The 15,156-nt window shown below is 43.1% G+C and overlaps 1 protein-coding gene across 1 annotated transcript in view; it reads right to left on the bottom strand.

The window, feature by feature from the left end:
- LOC122761231 (BAH and coiled-coil domain-containing protein 1) overlaps positions 1–14,747 on the bottom strand; it is a 39,263-nt gene extending 24,516 nt beyond the window's left edge. Inside the window, exons 1-2 of the mRNA XM_044016412.1 lie at positions 14,720–14,747; positions 6,419–6,601 (exon numbers count right to left, since the gene is read on the bottom strand). Coding sequence (XP_043872347.1) covers positions 6,419–6,601; positions 14,720–14,732 — 196 coding nt within the window. The 5' untranslated portion in view covers positions 14,733–14,747. The remainder of the gene's footprint in view (positions 1–6,418; positions 6,602–14,719) is intronic.
- Between the last annotated feature and the right edge of the window lie 409 nt (positions 14,748–15,156).

Raw genomic sequence — 15,156 nt, 5'->3', positions numbered from 1 at the left:
AGATATAATCAAATCAAATAATGGTAAATTATAAGTAGGATCTCACCAAGAAAAGAAATGAATCATTATGCACTTATATTAATGAACCAGAAACACTTTTATAAAATGTGTGACTCTTCAGGACAAAGCAGTCTTCTGCTGTAAACCATCACCACATACAAGCATCTCAGTAACCTTCAAGTCATCTATAGCCCAGGTGCTTCACGTCTCTTTCTCTCTGCACCTGTTTCAACCTCAGCTTTACTTTTAAACACAACTCACAGATGGAGTGAAGGAAAGGGGACAGAGGAATACATGGCTCTAGGAGGTAAACGAAAGATAGACATATTTGTGTTGGCAAGCACACGACCTGATCCCGTAAAAGCACAGATGCAGTGTGTGTGTGTGTGTGTGTGTGTTTGTGTGTGTTTGTATTATACATCAGCTAGTGATTGTTGAATGTCTCACTTTCTGCCAGTAGAACAATAGGGCCAGTGCTGTGAGACCAGCTCTGGTGAGGGAGGAGTGTTATAGTAGGCCTAATGACCTCGTCTCGGAGAGGCTTCTGCATCCTCTAGCTTTAATTAATGAAATGCACAGAGAAGGCCAGAAGCACTGCAAAAACACAGGAGGTGCTGCTTTCTGAGAAGGGCATTGGGGTGATAATTACAGTACATATATGTTCCATCACTTTTCCATCTCTATTTCTTTCTTTTGTCTATTTTCTACCTTTCTTACGTTTTGTCTCTTTTCCTTTCTTTGCCGTCATGATTAATAAGCATACACGTTTATGCCAATTCATCTGCAGATGGGGAAGAAGGGGGGGGGGATCCTTTGTCAAAGCAAAATGTTTTTTCTATGTTGTGGGGAGGGAAAAGAGCAGGGAGCTGGTTGGCAGTCTTTATCAAAGCTGGGAGAGGGGCTTTTTTTTCTGCAGCAGCATGTTGTTTGTGAGCGTGACGACTGACGGCGTAATCCCTTTTCACAGCGTGGTCTGGCTGTGCCCGATAATGCCAGCCCGCTCAGTTTCACCATGCCCTCCACTGGGGCGGCAAGAGGGGGACTGCTGGGCATGGCATAGCTCATTCAGCCATTAATCTGGCCAGGACAAGGAAGTGGCTGCTTCTGCTGCAGGCAGTGTAGGCAGGGTCTTTTAGTGCAGTCTGCTGACTACACAGCAGCCTCACTGCCTCCCTCCCGTTTGCTCCATGCACACACACACACACACACACACGCACACACGCAAACACAAGTCAGCATTGGCAAGTTCACAGCATATGCTATCCTTTCCAGGGCAGGACAGGGTCAAGAGGCAGAGCAAAGAAAAGGTGTGTCCCAGGGAGGCATTTCTAGAAGTTCTGAGGATATGTCAGCAACAGCGTGGTGAAATGAGAGAAGCAGGCCAACAACACGGACAACAATGGGAGCTGTGTATACAACAGAAATTAGATGCAGAGGAGGATTAAGTGTGCTGAATAAGAGGCATACAACAGAATATTTAGATGCCACCATCTCCACTCGTGTCCACTTATCTGAAGACAATGTCACTATAATTTAAGGGTTTCTTAACATAAAGGCTAGTGTAAGTGTATGTTATCTCTGGCTCAATAGCCGTGGCATTCCAGAAATAGAGAGATAGCAGGACAGAGAAAGAGCATAGCAGAGGAAATCAAGAGGGAGGAGTGGGCTGAGCTGCCTGTCAGGTCTGCTAATTGAGAAAAAGTGACAGAACCATCAAGACAGAAAAAGGGAGGAGAAGGAGAGAGAAGAAGAGAAATGTTTGGTGGAGGAGGGGCAGTGCTGTGGCGGATCTCTTCAGGTTTGACTAATTGAAAGGAAGGGATGCAGCCTGGTACAAGAGAGAGAGAAGGAGAGAACGAAAGAGGCAGCGACCAGTACGTAAAAGAGGAGAGCTGGGGGGATGCAGCTTAACTCCCACAAAAGGAAAAGCTAGCAACTGCTAGGACAACTGAAGATAGGCTTGGAAAGGCCTTTCAAACAGAAGTGGATTAGACAGGTGTGTGCAAGGCGAGTGTGTGTCTATTTGTATGGTATGTGTGGACCGAGATATGAGAGTGCGATTGTTGTCACCGTAGGGTAAGAAGTCATTTGGACCTTTGCCAGCTGGCCTTGGGCTTGTGAGGTGTCTACAGGGTTGTTTTCCTTTCATGTTGACCATGTTCTTGTTTTTCTTTTTTGCACTCATTTGATTCAGAGGGGCTTATTCAAACATATGGAGTCAAATACAGGAAAATCAATCGCGCAAAGGGAACTAATCCTTTGTCACATTACATGTATTAAAATAGTCACCACAGTACATCTGTCCTTGTTTTTGTTCATCTTTTTTCCCCCTTCTCTCTCCTCTCACAGGCAAAATCAAAATGCCACTCCTCTCTCTAGTGTCAGTAGGTCTTTGTCTCCCACTCAGCAAATGAAGGACAGTCCATCCCAAATGTGGTGCTCTGCACACGATGGTTGTTACAGTATTTCAATCAATCGGGAGATCTGATGTAAAAGAGAAAAAAACACAACTCTTTCCTTATATACACACACCACACTCACAAATATCTCAGCATCTGAGGGAGAGTATGTACTTCCTTGTTCAAATGCAAAAGCCCTACATTCATCAACTCTCTCTGCCAAACACATCATGATCCAGAGGACCATGGCACCTTTGTCGGGGGGTGGTGTTATTTATAGGCGTGTGTGTCGCTCAGCTAATGGTTTGTCACTTATGCTCCCAGTAGAAATGTAATCTGCATGCATAACTGGCCTCTGCACACATACTGAAACCATGTTCGTGCTGATGTGTGAGTACAACGTTAAGAACATTTTTCTCCTTTAAACCCAGAGACTGAGCTTTAAAAGGTATTTGCTACTTGGATTAATTGCAAAAATAATGCTTTTCATGTTCACATGGACCCAGGAAATACTAAGTTCAAGTTTTTAATATGTCATACATCATTTTTCAATTCTGTTATAAAACAAGTGCTAAAACCAGTGAGCAGATACTAGTCAGGTGTATTTGTTCAGTCATTTAGGCTCCCAGGTGTTGTTGTTGTTTCTGTTAGTTAGTGGAATAGCACAAAAACAATTTAAAAGAGTGGAAGGATGTCAGACAGATGTGTGCTGCAAAGTCATATTCATTTTTCAACAAAAAAATAAATAAAAAACAGATCTGGAACTTACTGAAATCACAACATATGCTCCGTGTGTATCCTCACACAATTTCATCTCAAGTGGGCCGGACCAGTACCAATAGTGACCAACAAAAATTGTTTTGCCATTTAATGAAGGATATTTTAGTGCAATTGCAACAATATCATGCCTAAATTTACTATTTGCACATCACACTGGATCTATACAGGCACAGACATTTAGTCACAGGTATCTGGAAGTGAAAAATATTGCATTTGACATTACGTTTAGCTTGTAATCGTAGTGTGAAATTTTAACAAATTCATCCTGTGGGCCAGATTGGACCCTCTGGCGGGCCGGTTCTGGCCCCCGGGCCGTATGTTTGACACCCCTGGTCTAGACTATGTGGAGGCCAAAATGAAGTCTCATGCTCCCTGAACAATTATTTCACAGTTTGAGCTCAATGAATCCTGGCATTGGCGTTCCTGATGTTTGTGCCATCAGGAAGAAACAAATCCTCTGATGGACAAAGCTGCTGGTATTATATGTTGCTGCACCCAGACCTGACCAACTGAAGCGACCCTCGATCATAGCACTGTCCCCACAGGCTTTTGTGGTAGGCACTAAACATTATGGGTGCATCACTTCATCCACCTTTCTTCTTAAGCTGATGCATCCATCACATCGGAACAGGATAAATCCTGACTCATTTGACCACATGACCTTTTTTCCATGGCTCCAAAGAGTCATATAATCTTTATGCTCCCCACTGATGCCTTTTTCCATATTTTGATGCAGTGATAAGTGACTTTCTTGGGGCTTCACAGCTGTTTAGTCCCAATCCCTTAAGTTTGTTTCACAATGTGCATGTGGAAATGCTCTCATAGCCATGAGTTATAGTTGTTGAAGTTGATTTTTTATTTTAAATTAAATTATTACTCTCATTTAAGTGATCTCTGATGATGATGATTTCAAGTTGTTGTTTTTTTTATTTTCTCACCACATTTCCCCTTGAATATGATGGTTGACCACTATCCACGACCATGAATGTGTCTTCTGACATAGTTGTTTAAGAGATGAGAAGCTACTCGGTACGTTAGGGTTAAATAATACTGTACGCTGCCAGCTGACACATATTTAACACTGCAGTAATTGTCCAATGGAAGAGTCTTAGCTTTTTACTGCTTAAATATATATATTTTTACATTCAGAGAGTGTGTTGACTTTTGCCAGACGATCTATAATAATTGACGTTTTTATCAATGTCTAATCCATAGTTTAATTATTAAACCTTTTCAATCTATGTTAATTGATTTATCCAGGTAAAAGATATGACTCATCGTTTTAAAAGCTTGAGTCTGGAACTGGAAGTGACACCTTTGTCCACCTGCAAGGACCCTGATGTCTGAACTGCGTATACTAATGAGAGACTGGGGAGGCCACTGCATTTCAAGTCAACTCCAGTTCTAACTGCATTTATTTGATGCTTTTTTAGTCTGAACAACCACCCCAAGTCCTTCACAAGTCACATTTACCAAGTCCATACAGCCCATCTTTATGCAGCACCTTTTATGGAATCATTGTTAATGATTGCTTGGTGTGTGAGATACTTTATCTCTTTAATCTGCGGAAAATCTCCTCCATGACACGTACTGTATGTGTCGGAGACATGAGGACCGTGCAGTCATCTTTGAATACGATTTCATGCTGCTGCTCGGTTTTGCATGCAAGCAGCTTCTTTTAAGGACACACTTGCCAGAGAATAAAATATACAGAGAATTTCTTTAAGGCTATAAATTGCACACACACACACATATGCACAAGTTAGGGAGTGCTCCGCTGCTGGTGGGGTTCTGCTGACACCCGGAGAGAGGAGGCGAGAGTCTGGGTAATTGTGCCGCTCATTTTGATGACTTGCTTTTTATGCAAAACAGGAAAAAGACAATATGCAATTATCTTGAGGAGGGAACAGCTGAATGTGGTTGATGAACAGTCTGGATTCAATCATGCTCTTAGTGCGTTATATGCAATTAAACTGCAATAGAGATAATGGCCTCCATTGCCAACTGAGTAATAATCCCAGTCATAATCACCTCCATTACTTTTATTAGGCTTGGCGTTATCATCATCACTCTTATTAATATTATTCTATTTTTCCACAAGAGTAAAGTCTGACAGTGAAGCCCCTGAAACTATACTGTAAGGTAAAGGAACACAGAAATCACTTACGAGGAAAACTATGTCAAATTGAGCTGATGCTAGGGCTGATATTCATCTCGAAAACTTCTTGTCTCCGCATTTTATTATTATTTTTTTTTACTCAATCCCCGGTGGTCAGGACATAAAAGCAAGGGGGGTTGGGAGTAGAGTTGCTGTGAGGCATCTACTGGCTTAACAGACACAGCATCTCAGCTGCGAAACATCCAAATCAGCCCTTTAGTAACACATCCCACAACAGAGACACTGTTGATCAGTGACCACAAATGAAAAAAAAAAACCCAGCCCCAACCCATATGGACTAACAGCTGGTCTCGTCTTAGAAAACACATAAACAAATACAAGATAGCTGAAACAACAAATCCATCAACATCAATGAATGTGGTTTTCCAGGAGGTTTTGAGTGGTCATGGTGCTAACTATTAACTAAAGGTGGTTAAAAAAGTAAATCTAGCAGTGAAGGCAAGGAGACCAAGCTTTTATTATTACCGGGACTGGTACCGGTGATAGGTTTCACATTTCTCTGAACCATTACTGAGCAGAATGATGGCTGCTTCATCCTTGTCTCTGGTTTTATTTAGTCAGAAATGTGAGTTGCTGAACTCAGTGTGTACGTACGAGTGTTTATTTTTGTTTGACTGCGTGTGTGTGATTGTGCAGCTGGAGTTTTGAAATGGTGTTGGGTGGTAACTACCCTAGTAAACTGTGGCAGAGGCACCATCTGAAAGCGTTGCAATGTTTTACTGGCCTGCATTCAAACATGCAGCCTCAGAGAGCCTTGGAGTGACAAATTCTGCTGACGTGAATGGAATACCGCAAGATTCCTTGGCTGAACTTTTGACCCCGAGTCCCCCATCCAGAAAACCATGGCACTGTGATCCATCCAAAACATGTTGGGCCTGGGCCTGAGCCTATTTTGGTTCACAAATAAAAAGGGTGGGAGCTTGGCTTTTGCTATAAACTGCGTTTTAGTGGAATTCCAACACATCCAAAAAAAAAATACACAACATCAGAGCAACAACACACCATGTAAAGCTCGATCAGATGAGGAGTGAGAACTGTGTACATGTGTGATTTCAGGTACCTTCATGTGAGTGGGGAAACCAGATTTGCGAGGCGCTGGAGTGGGGTCCGCCCCGGAAGGAAGGTGAGGAGGGTGAGGAGGGTGGCCGGGAGGGGTGAGACGGGTGGGAAGGGGGGGAACCCAGACTACTGGCCAGAAAGGTTCCCATGAAGGAGGCGGAGGAATTGCCCATCAATCCACTGCCTGCATTCCCATGGGGACAAAAGGTGAGGAGAGAAAACATGGTTAGCATTAGAGGAGTGCATGTGTACACTGTGACCATGAGTGTGACCAAAAACAATCTGAAGATCAACATGTAGATGTAAAAGGACGATGGCTCACTGACCCTCTAGGAATCATTTAACGAGGCAAATTTGATTGCTGTGATGGGAGAAGAGAGAGAGAGAAAGAGAGAGCAAAAGAGTGTGAGACTCTCCTCCCCCTCACTGACAGCTGAGTCCTTTCCCCTCGTCTTCTCTCCCCATGGGCAGACAGAGGTCTCATCTCACAGCTGAGTACACACTTTCTCAGGCTCTCTCCCTCTCACTCTCACACACTTTTACTCCCGCTCCCCAGTGTCCCTTTCTCAATTTCTCTCCCTCTCTCCATTATCTTATGCTCTCCATCTCTCACTTTCATGGCCTCAATCTCTCTTATTGCTCTGCTCCATTTCACCTCCTCTCTGTCTCTCTCTCATTCTTGCTCTCGTTCGGCACATGACAGACAATCCCGTATCCTTCTTTGGTTCCATCTTGGTGTTTTACTCCTCCAGCTTGCTGCCTCTACTTTGTCACAGTGACCCTCTCTTCTCCTCGCTCTTCCCTCCTTGGTGCCATCTCAATGAGCCTCTTTCCCAAACATCATTTTCCTCTCTCTCTCTCTCTGTCCCTCTTTTTTCTGACACATAACATAGCATTGCTTTGTTCTTTACCATAATGATGGCACCAGCAGAGTAATCTGTCCCTGGCTGGCTGAACTATGTGTTTAACAAGACTATGATGAGTAATTGACCATTGTAGCAACGCCCGTGTGACTGCGGGGTGATTGTCTATTATGCATTACTGGGCAAGCTGGCGAAAACACACTGATTAACCACTGCTTAAATTGCATTCCCATTACGCGCCCGCCAGTGCACTTGAGCGAGGGGCCCAGGTGCCCAACTCTTTGCACATTCCCCCCCTAAGTCTCACTGCTGCAAAGTCTCATGCATATGTATAAAGATGCCTGGATGAGCGCTCACATGCACATACTTGCACCCAATTCTGTTATCACACATTGTGCACACAGAGGTAGCGGCAAGAGCAACACGGTTTAAATTCATTATCGGCCCCGCGTGACGAGCTGATCTAACAAGAAACGATGTGCGTTTAGCATTTCTTTAAGCACGAATCAGCTCAAAACATGAATCGATCCTTTTTCTGGAAGTGTAGGGACGATCACGTGGAAGTCTTAATCAGCCAGGCAATGAGTGAGCACATCCTCTGGGCAGACAGCAGGGATAAACCCATCAGTCTGCCGCTCTCTCCTGCACCACATAGGCTACAGCTCAAGGGCCAGAGCACAGGAGCGTGCACAGGCACGCTCATACACTTCACAGATAGAAATAGGCATTGATATGCCTCCTCGCACACAACAGACACACTTCTTTCACACTTTGCACCACAACCCCAGACAGGTGGAAATCCCCCAATATCCCTCTTGTGTGTGTGAGTGTGTGTGGGTGTAGGTGTGCTATCTATCACAAACTCAAGGAAAAACATTAACTGTCACCATTGTGTGTTAAACTCATACAGTTAATATTACAGAGCAACATAGAGACTGAAATGTGATGACAGTAGAAAGCATTAGGTGTTAGGTTCCTTGTTTTTGGTAAAATGTTGTCACTTGTTTTCATATAATTTTATTACTTATTTAGTGTTATCTAGTGACTTATATAGTAGGGGTCGGGGGAAATGACTTGCAATATTGGGATTTTTTGTTTTTGTTTTGTTTGTTTGTGAAGCAATTTTAAAAATTGTTTTCTCTCCCTGAATCATGAAATGTCTCCTCCCTTGTTGAACAGAAAAGGCTAAAAGTAGCAATTACCAATTTACCTCAAAACGTATTGTAAATGGTGTTTATCAGCCCTCTCTGCGATGCAGGGTTTTGAAAAGACGGCATCATTTGAAGCATGTTCATTTATAGGCTCAAATTAAAGGTTCATTTTTTGTCCAGCTTTTTATTATATTTTTTTGCACCACAAGCTCAGACTTTATCCTCTACTTGGCCTATTTGAATTTTATTTTTTTATTCACATTTTAAATGGAGCAGCTTATTTAAAAACGTTCTGTTGTACATTCACTTTAGATTAATGTCCGACCGACTGATTGCAGTGCTTTTGGAAATATGATTCTGAGGCTATTTGTGTTAAGAAATGTGTCATTTCATTTGGGCTTAAAGAAGGGAAATTGCAACCATCTTCACTATTGAGTCACAATACTTGTATAGAATTGCAATAAATCAATACAAATCGAATAAATGTGGATGACCTCAAATATCAGGTGCCACAGCAACATGCACATGCATGTGGGCGGCATCGCGAGTGAGGCTGATGACATGCAGCCCACCTTCCCCTCCTTGCACCCTCATTGCCACCTCCCATCACCCCTGTCCCTGCAGAGAGCTGCTGGCACTGCCCTGTGGAGTGCAGACTGGGGGTCTGGGGTGTGGTGGGGAGCGGGGGAGAGGATTATGGCCAGCATGCTCACTGGGCACACATCCAGCCCCCGTCATCCAGACACCCAGGGCTCCTGTATGCCACCGCCCTCTACACTGCTCACTCGTCAGCCCCTTGTCTTTCTCTGTGTCACCCCCAGGAACCCCAGCTCACATAAATCAGCTAATCCCCCTGCATTATTAACAGCCTCACCCCAGGGGGACAAAAAAGGGAGTGAGGCATAGAGAGTGACAGGGAGAGGCTGCAAAGCCCCTCTTCACACACCAAGAGAGGAGAAAGCCTCTGCCACAAAGACAAGGAGAGGAGGAGGAGAGGGACAATAGATAAAAAAAAAGAAAAGAAAAAAGTCTTGACGTGAGACAATAGGATGTTTGAAATTTAAAGCTAATGTTAGGTGAGAAAGATGATGAAGAAAACGTTACAACATGCCAGATATAATTATTATCCCTCACAAATGCTTTGCATAGACTGTCCACTTAGTGCATTGGTTATGCATGCCCTCATAAATTTGCGTGACGCATCCGCAAGATGAATGAATGATGGTGGTCATGCAGAGGCAGTGTTGCCATTGTCACAAATGTGTTGATTTAAGGACCTCGCATAGCATCTACAATGTAGCCACAATCGTTTGCCGCCATGATCTCAGAAGTAACGAAGCGAAACACATCCAATGCTGCCGTGAATATGAAAAATTTGATCTGTGGCCCACAGAGTTCTGTAGTGTGTTCCTACTAAAATAATAATGCATGTATTTTTAAGGGTGTCTTTCAAGAATACCGTCCAGAAACAAAATAATAATTGGTAGGAAGTTAAATGGTTAAATAAAAAAAAAGGGTGAATTTTGAGGGTGGATTTGAAGGTACGAAGAGAGTCAGCGTTATGAATGGTTTGTGGGAGAGAGTTCCAGAGACAGGGAGCTGCACAGCTGAGGGCTCTTGACCCCATAGAGGATAAATGGGCTGGAGGAGTAGTGAGAAGCGTGGATGATGAAGATCTTAGAGTACAGGGAAGTGTGTAGATATGGAGGAAGTCGGAGACGTATGAGGGTGCCAGGTTATGGAGAGCTTTGAAGGTCAGGAGGAGGATTTTGATAGTCGCAGTATTCAGTGTACAGAGAGCCAGGGGTGATGTGTTGTATGGATGAGTTTCCTGTGATGGTTCAAATTATGAAAAGAAATGGAACAAGGTGGAATAGTTTTGGGTATTCTAATCAGAAGCAGCACAGTGACGTGGAGTTACACCGGGGCAACAGATGAGATCAAGGATGTGGCCTTTGGAGAGGGTAGGAATTGTAAAATTAAAATACTATCAAGGCATGATATAAATTCAGTTGTTAGAACATTTTTTGTACCAATGCAAATGCAACAATGCAGAATTTTAATTTAAAACAAGTCTGTATTAGGCTTAAGTGGATGATAGACAAATGGGAAATTGGCTCAAATGAAGCAGACACGGGTGACACTCACAGAGGTTGCTTTCCACATTTCGTCGTAGAGCATCGTGAGGCCACTGCCTCAGCCAGAAACATGGGGCAGTTTAATTAAGCAGAGAACAGTCATTGCCAAGTTTCAGTCAAACAGAAGAAAGCTAAATTTGAGGTGAAATTCTACGCATGTAGTACATGTACACGCAAACAGCTGAGCTTAGGACACATCTGAGTCTGTGCAAACACTAGACTAAACATTCAAGTATCTCCGGCCTTTGAGAGTCCAATATCAACTCATAAGTCCATTCCAAAGCAAAGTAGATCTAAAGCTGCTTTCAAGCATGTGCTGAAGTCCTGATGTCCAGATGTTTTCTGGACCTTCTCCTGACAGCTCCATAGTCAAATGTTAGGATAATGTCCAAGGAAGCTCGTGTGAGGATCATGAACTGAGAGCTAGTGGGGGAGTTTCCCGCATGCTTCCTTTATGCTCCACCCATGTGTCTGCCTTCACCTAAACGTTCTAGATAATCTCCTGCTGTTGGGAACTCCTTTGACCCTGACGCCATTCACTGCTGCTTCATCACAGGTTAATAGAACATCATTCAGAATTCATTTCTGAAAATATCATACGGATTGGACCAGAAGAAACAATGACCACTATTATTGGGGCTGTAGTAGAACAAAAGAACAGCAACCATCATCACTCACACAGTAAGTAACCCCTCCCTCTGTGTTACACCTACGCACCCCGCTGAGAAACACAGTGTACACGATGCTGCACGAATCTCCGTCTTTCTTCAGCAGTGTGCATGGACGTCCTCGTGCCACTAATCCACTACACTCACCCTGGGTTTATGTAATGCCCTCCCTGAACCTACTAAAAGCTAAACAATGATTCAGTGATGTTGGAGAGAGAGCACACATGTTATAAAAGTGTACCGGCTCCCCTGCAGTGCTTGGGCAGTAACAGTCGGGGTGTAAAAGCCATGCAGAAGGAAAGTGGAGCAAAGGTCTAAGTCATGACGAGAGCGCAATATTCAATATTTAGCTTAGCTTTTTTGTGTTATTATTACTATTTTGTCTATTTTGTGAATAGAAGTGATTACACCGAGACATCATTTTCTTTGCTGTGACCTTCATTTGTCAATTGTCAGCACCCGAATGTTCTTCCTGTTTTTTTTGAGCGGTAGACTTCACTTCTGAAACTTGTTGTAGGGCGCTGCATTGTGTCTTTTCAGTCACACTTCAACCTGTTTGCAGCCATCTGGCTTCACTAGCGTTGTGTGAGTGTTGCCGTTGCCTCTGTTTGTATTGACATTGATCAAATCAATTACTGCGCGCAGCTCGGGAATCATGATAATCAACACAGGAAGATCTAAACACTGCTATTCTGAGAAACACGCGAGAGTCGTGTGGAGTGGATAGGCTTAATCGGTGAATGTGTGAACTCATTCCGACGACGGTTTGAATGTATACGCACTACAGTTTTAAAATTTAATGTGTGGATCCAGCGGTGGACTTGTACTGACTCGTGTCACGTGCCAAGATGGAGATTCATCCTATTAGAGAATTGGAGGAGAGGGGAGTGTTGGGATGGAAAGGTGGAACCTCGCATCCCCCCCAACACGGTCACCTTTATGTTTAAATGGGTCACACTGTATAAGTATACATTTTATGAAGAAAAACTGAATAGAATTATTGATTGAAAAAAAGAATAGACTGAATGACTGTTCAGTACATTTTCTCTGTGCAGACATACAGCAGCTATGCACTTAAGCGTTATGACTGTAGGAAATCAGATAGTAATGAAGGGAAAGGAACATGAACTGTGTCCAAGTTGTGGACAATTACAAGATATGCAAGGTATAACGCTGGATGAGGATGAATGATACATGAATGACCTTGAGAATGTGATTAAAAACTTTGAACTGTGGAGGGCAGCATTACACCTCCAGGTGTACAGCCTGGACATTATTAGCAGAAGAAGAAGAAGAAGAAGTATAATGCCAAACAAATGTGATATTGTTGGGAAAGAAGGCCTGTGGCTATGAAATCACTAGGAGGGCAACCACTAACAGACATGGTAACAAAGTCTAATGTCAAGATGTGCAGTAATGTAGTGGCCACAAAACTGATATTAGTGTTTTAATAACGCATAAAAAAAACAACAGTCGTGTACAAGTCATATGAATCCTAACTGTGTAACAAAATCTAGTACACAACTAGCACTCAGGCTGGTGGTCCAATAAAAATTCCTCCTTTTACTTTTGATCATTGCCGTTTCTTGTGAGTTGTATTTTCTGCAACTAAGCAACCGACTGCAAGTACACAGTCTGCTTCCTGTTTAGGCTGGCAAACACATTCATTCTTGATTCCGAAACAGAGTTAGACTCTTGTATGGTTGAAGATCCACTGAAAACATGGTGTAAAAAAACCCAAAACAAAACAGTAATATGGATGTTGTCTTAGTGAGCGTTAGACTGGATTTGATTTGCTAATGTTGCTCCATCTTTACATACAAATGTCAGTTGCATGAAATGTTACTTAAAAGCAGTTTTTTGACTATAATGTGCATTCTGAGATTAAAAAGTCCACAGTAAAATCTGACTATGTGAAAATTCGAAAACTAGTGAACAGAATTAACATTTCGAACACCAAAACTTAACAAATGCACAAATACAGCAGAACCTCTGGAGGTGGAGGTGTTAGTTGTAATGTTTTTTTCTTCAGTGTGGGTGTGTGGGGTGAAAGAACACAACTGCAAACACCCGCACACACCAGCAGAAGCTCTCCTGAATGGCACAGAATGAGCTGCAGGCGCAGAAGCAGAGCAGGGAGAAGAAGGCCTTGTTGTCATGGGAATGAAACAGTGCTTGAGGCAAAGAGTCTGAGTGCTGGCCATTACACCAGCAGTGGCCAGATGCAGTTGGTCAGTGTGCTGCTCAGCAACAACAGTCCATCCTACCAACCTTGAAACCACACCCAATTAACCGTTTAGATCACAGTGCACTCACGTACCCCACAATTTAATCTGGATTCAATTGTTAAACTGCTGGGAGGATGGTGTCATAAACGTTGGCCCTGTTTGGGTCACTAATCCGCCCCTATATCCATGTGCGTAACTTGCTTGGTGTCTTAACGAGGAGTTACACAATAATGGGATGTAAAGAGATTTAGTGTGGGCCCAAGAAAAAACATAACCAAGACAACAAGCAGCCACCCACAATACACTGTTCTTTTGAATGCTGGGAATCAGAGCAACATTTCCTCCGTGAGAAAATACACACGTACCCACATGCACTTACACTGAGCATGCTGTTCGTACACCTACACACGCACACACACAAATCTACAACTATACTTATTGTCGAAGAGAAGATGAAGTACAATTATCACAGTGTGCAACATATTTCCGTCTGCTCTTGAAAAATGAGCCAGGGTATAGTTTTCGCTTTCTCGTTTTATCCGGAAAAGGCAGCCTGAAGGGACGGATGGACGCATTGTCTAGACAAGGACGCCAGACAGGCAACAGGAGATGAGAGTGATGGTGACAAGACAAGAGGGAAGACGGAGAGAAAATTGAAGGTGTGACTGCATCAACCTGTTCTCCACAGCTCAGTTATCAGCAGGCACCAGAGAGGGAAGGACAGCAGGAAAAGAAAAAGGAGATTACACACACACACACACACACACACACACACACACACACACACACACATGCGACTAGTTCAGTGAGCAAAAAGGCAGATGAGGTTATACAGTAAGCAGTTTAAACACTACAGTGTGTACTGTAGCTCCATCATGTTCTGTGGCAAAAAAAAAATAAAATAAAACGCACCCTCCTCTCTCTTTGTTTCAAATAAATCAAATAAATGTCACCAAGAGTTGAGGGATCAAAGAATCATTATTCTCAAGGCTCCTTAAAATTCAGCAACTGGTGACACTGTTTTGCTTCTCTGACAATCAACACCAGAGTGTGTACTGGTAAGATACAAGACTTGGGTTATTATTGCTTTCAGAGTTTTCTTATTTGAGCCATTAAGACCTTCTGTGTTAGCTGTAAGTCTTAATGTTTTTTTTTTGTTTTGTTTTTTAATACTTGACTAACACGAGGAAGGCAGCTAAAAGCAGGAAGCAGAGACTCAAGACAGAAGAAATAGACATCTGAATGTTTACTTACCAAGTAAAAACATATTTAGCAGGATGTCTAATGGTTAGAGAATTTCACTCCCGCTTCAGTGTCTTTCTCATCAGACTTTCTGACTGATGTAGCTCCATGTTCTGCCCAAGAATTCAGACGCCCAAGAAGAAGCCGGCCAGTCTTTCCACACACAAATTCACTCATGAGCACACGGCTAGGTTTTTCAGAGCCTTCGCAGTTACATAGGGAAACTGGATTGGATTGGGCAGCTGTACGCACCAGTGGCCCCAGACAGACTGAACACGCTACCCTGAAGGGCCGCTGACTAACCCAGCGCCTACTTCCTCACAATAAAACACAGAAGGAATTTCAAATGGCTACTAAAGAAGGGGGGATTTCCTTCAAACAGTCAAAGTCATCTTGAAAACATTAGCACAACTGGTAGCCAAATTCCTCCTCACTTCGGAAACAACCAT

The sequence above is a fragment of the Solea senegalensis genome, unplaced genomic scaffold, assembly GCF_019176455.1.
Source record: "Solea senegalensis isolate Sse05_10M unplaced genomic scaffold, IFAPA_SoseM_1 scf7180000014483, whole genome shotgun sequence".
Classification (NCBI taxonomy): domain Eukaryota; kingdom Metazoa; phylum Chordata; class Actinopteri; order Pleuronectiformes; family Soleidae; genus Solea; species Solea senegalensis.
The sequence above is the reverse complement of the archived record's forward strand: the minus strand, read 5'-3'. Positions and strand labels throughout refer to the sequence as shown.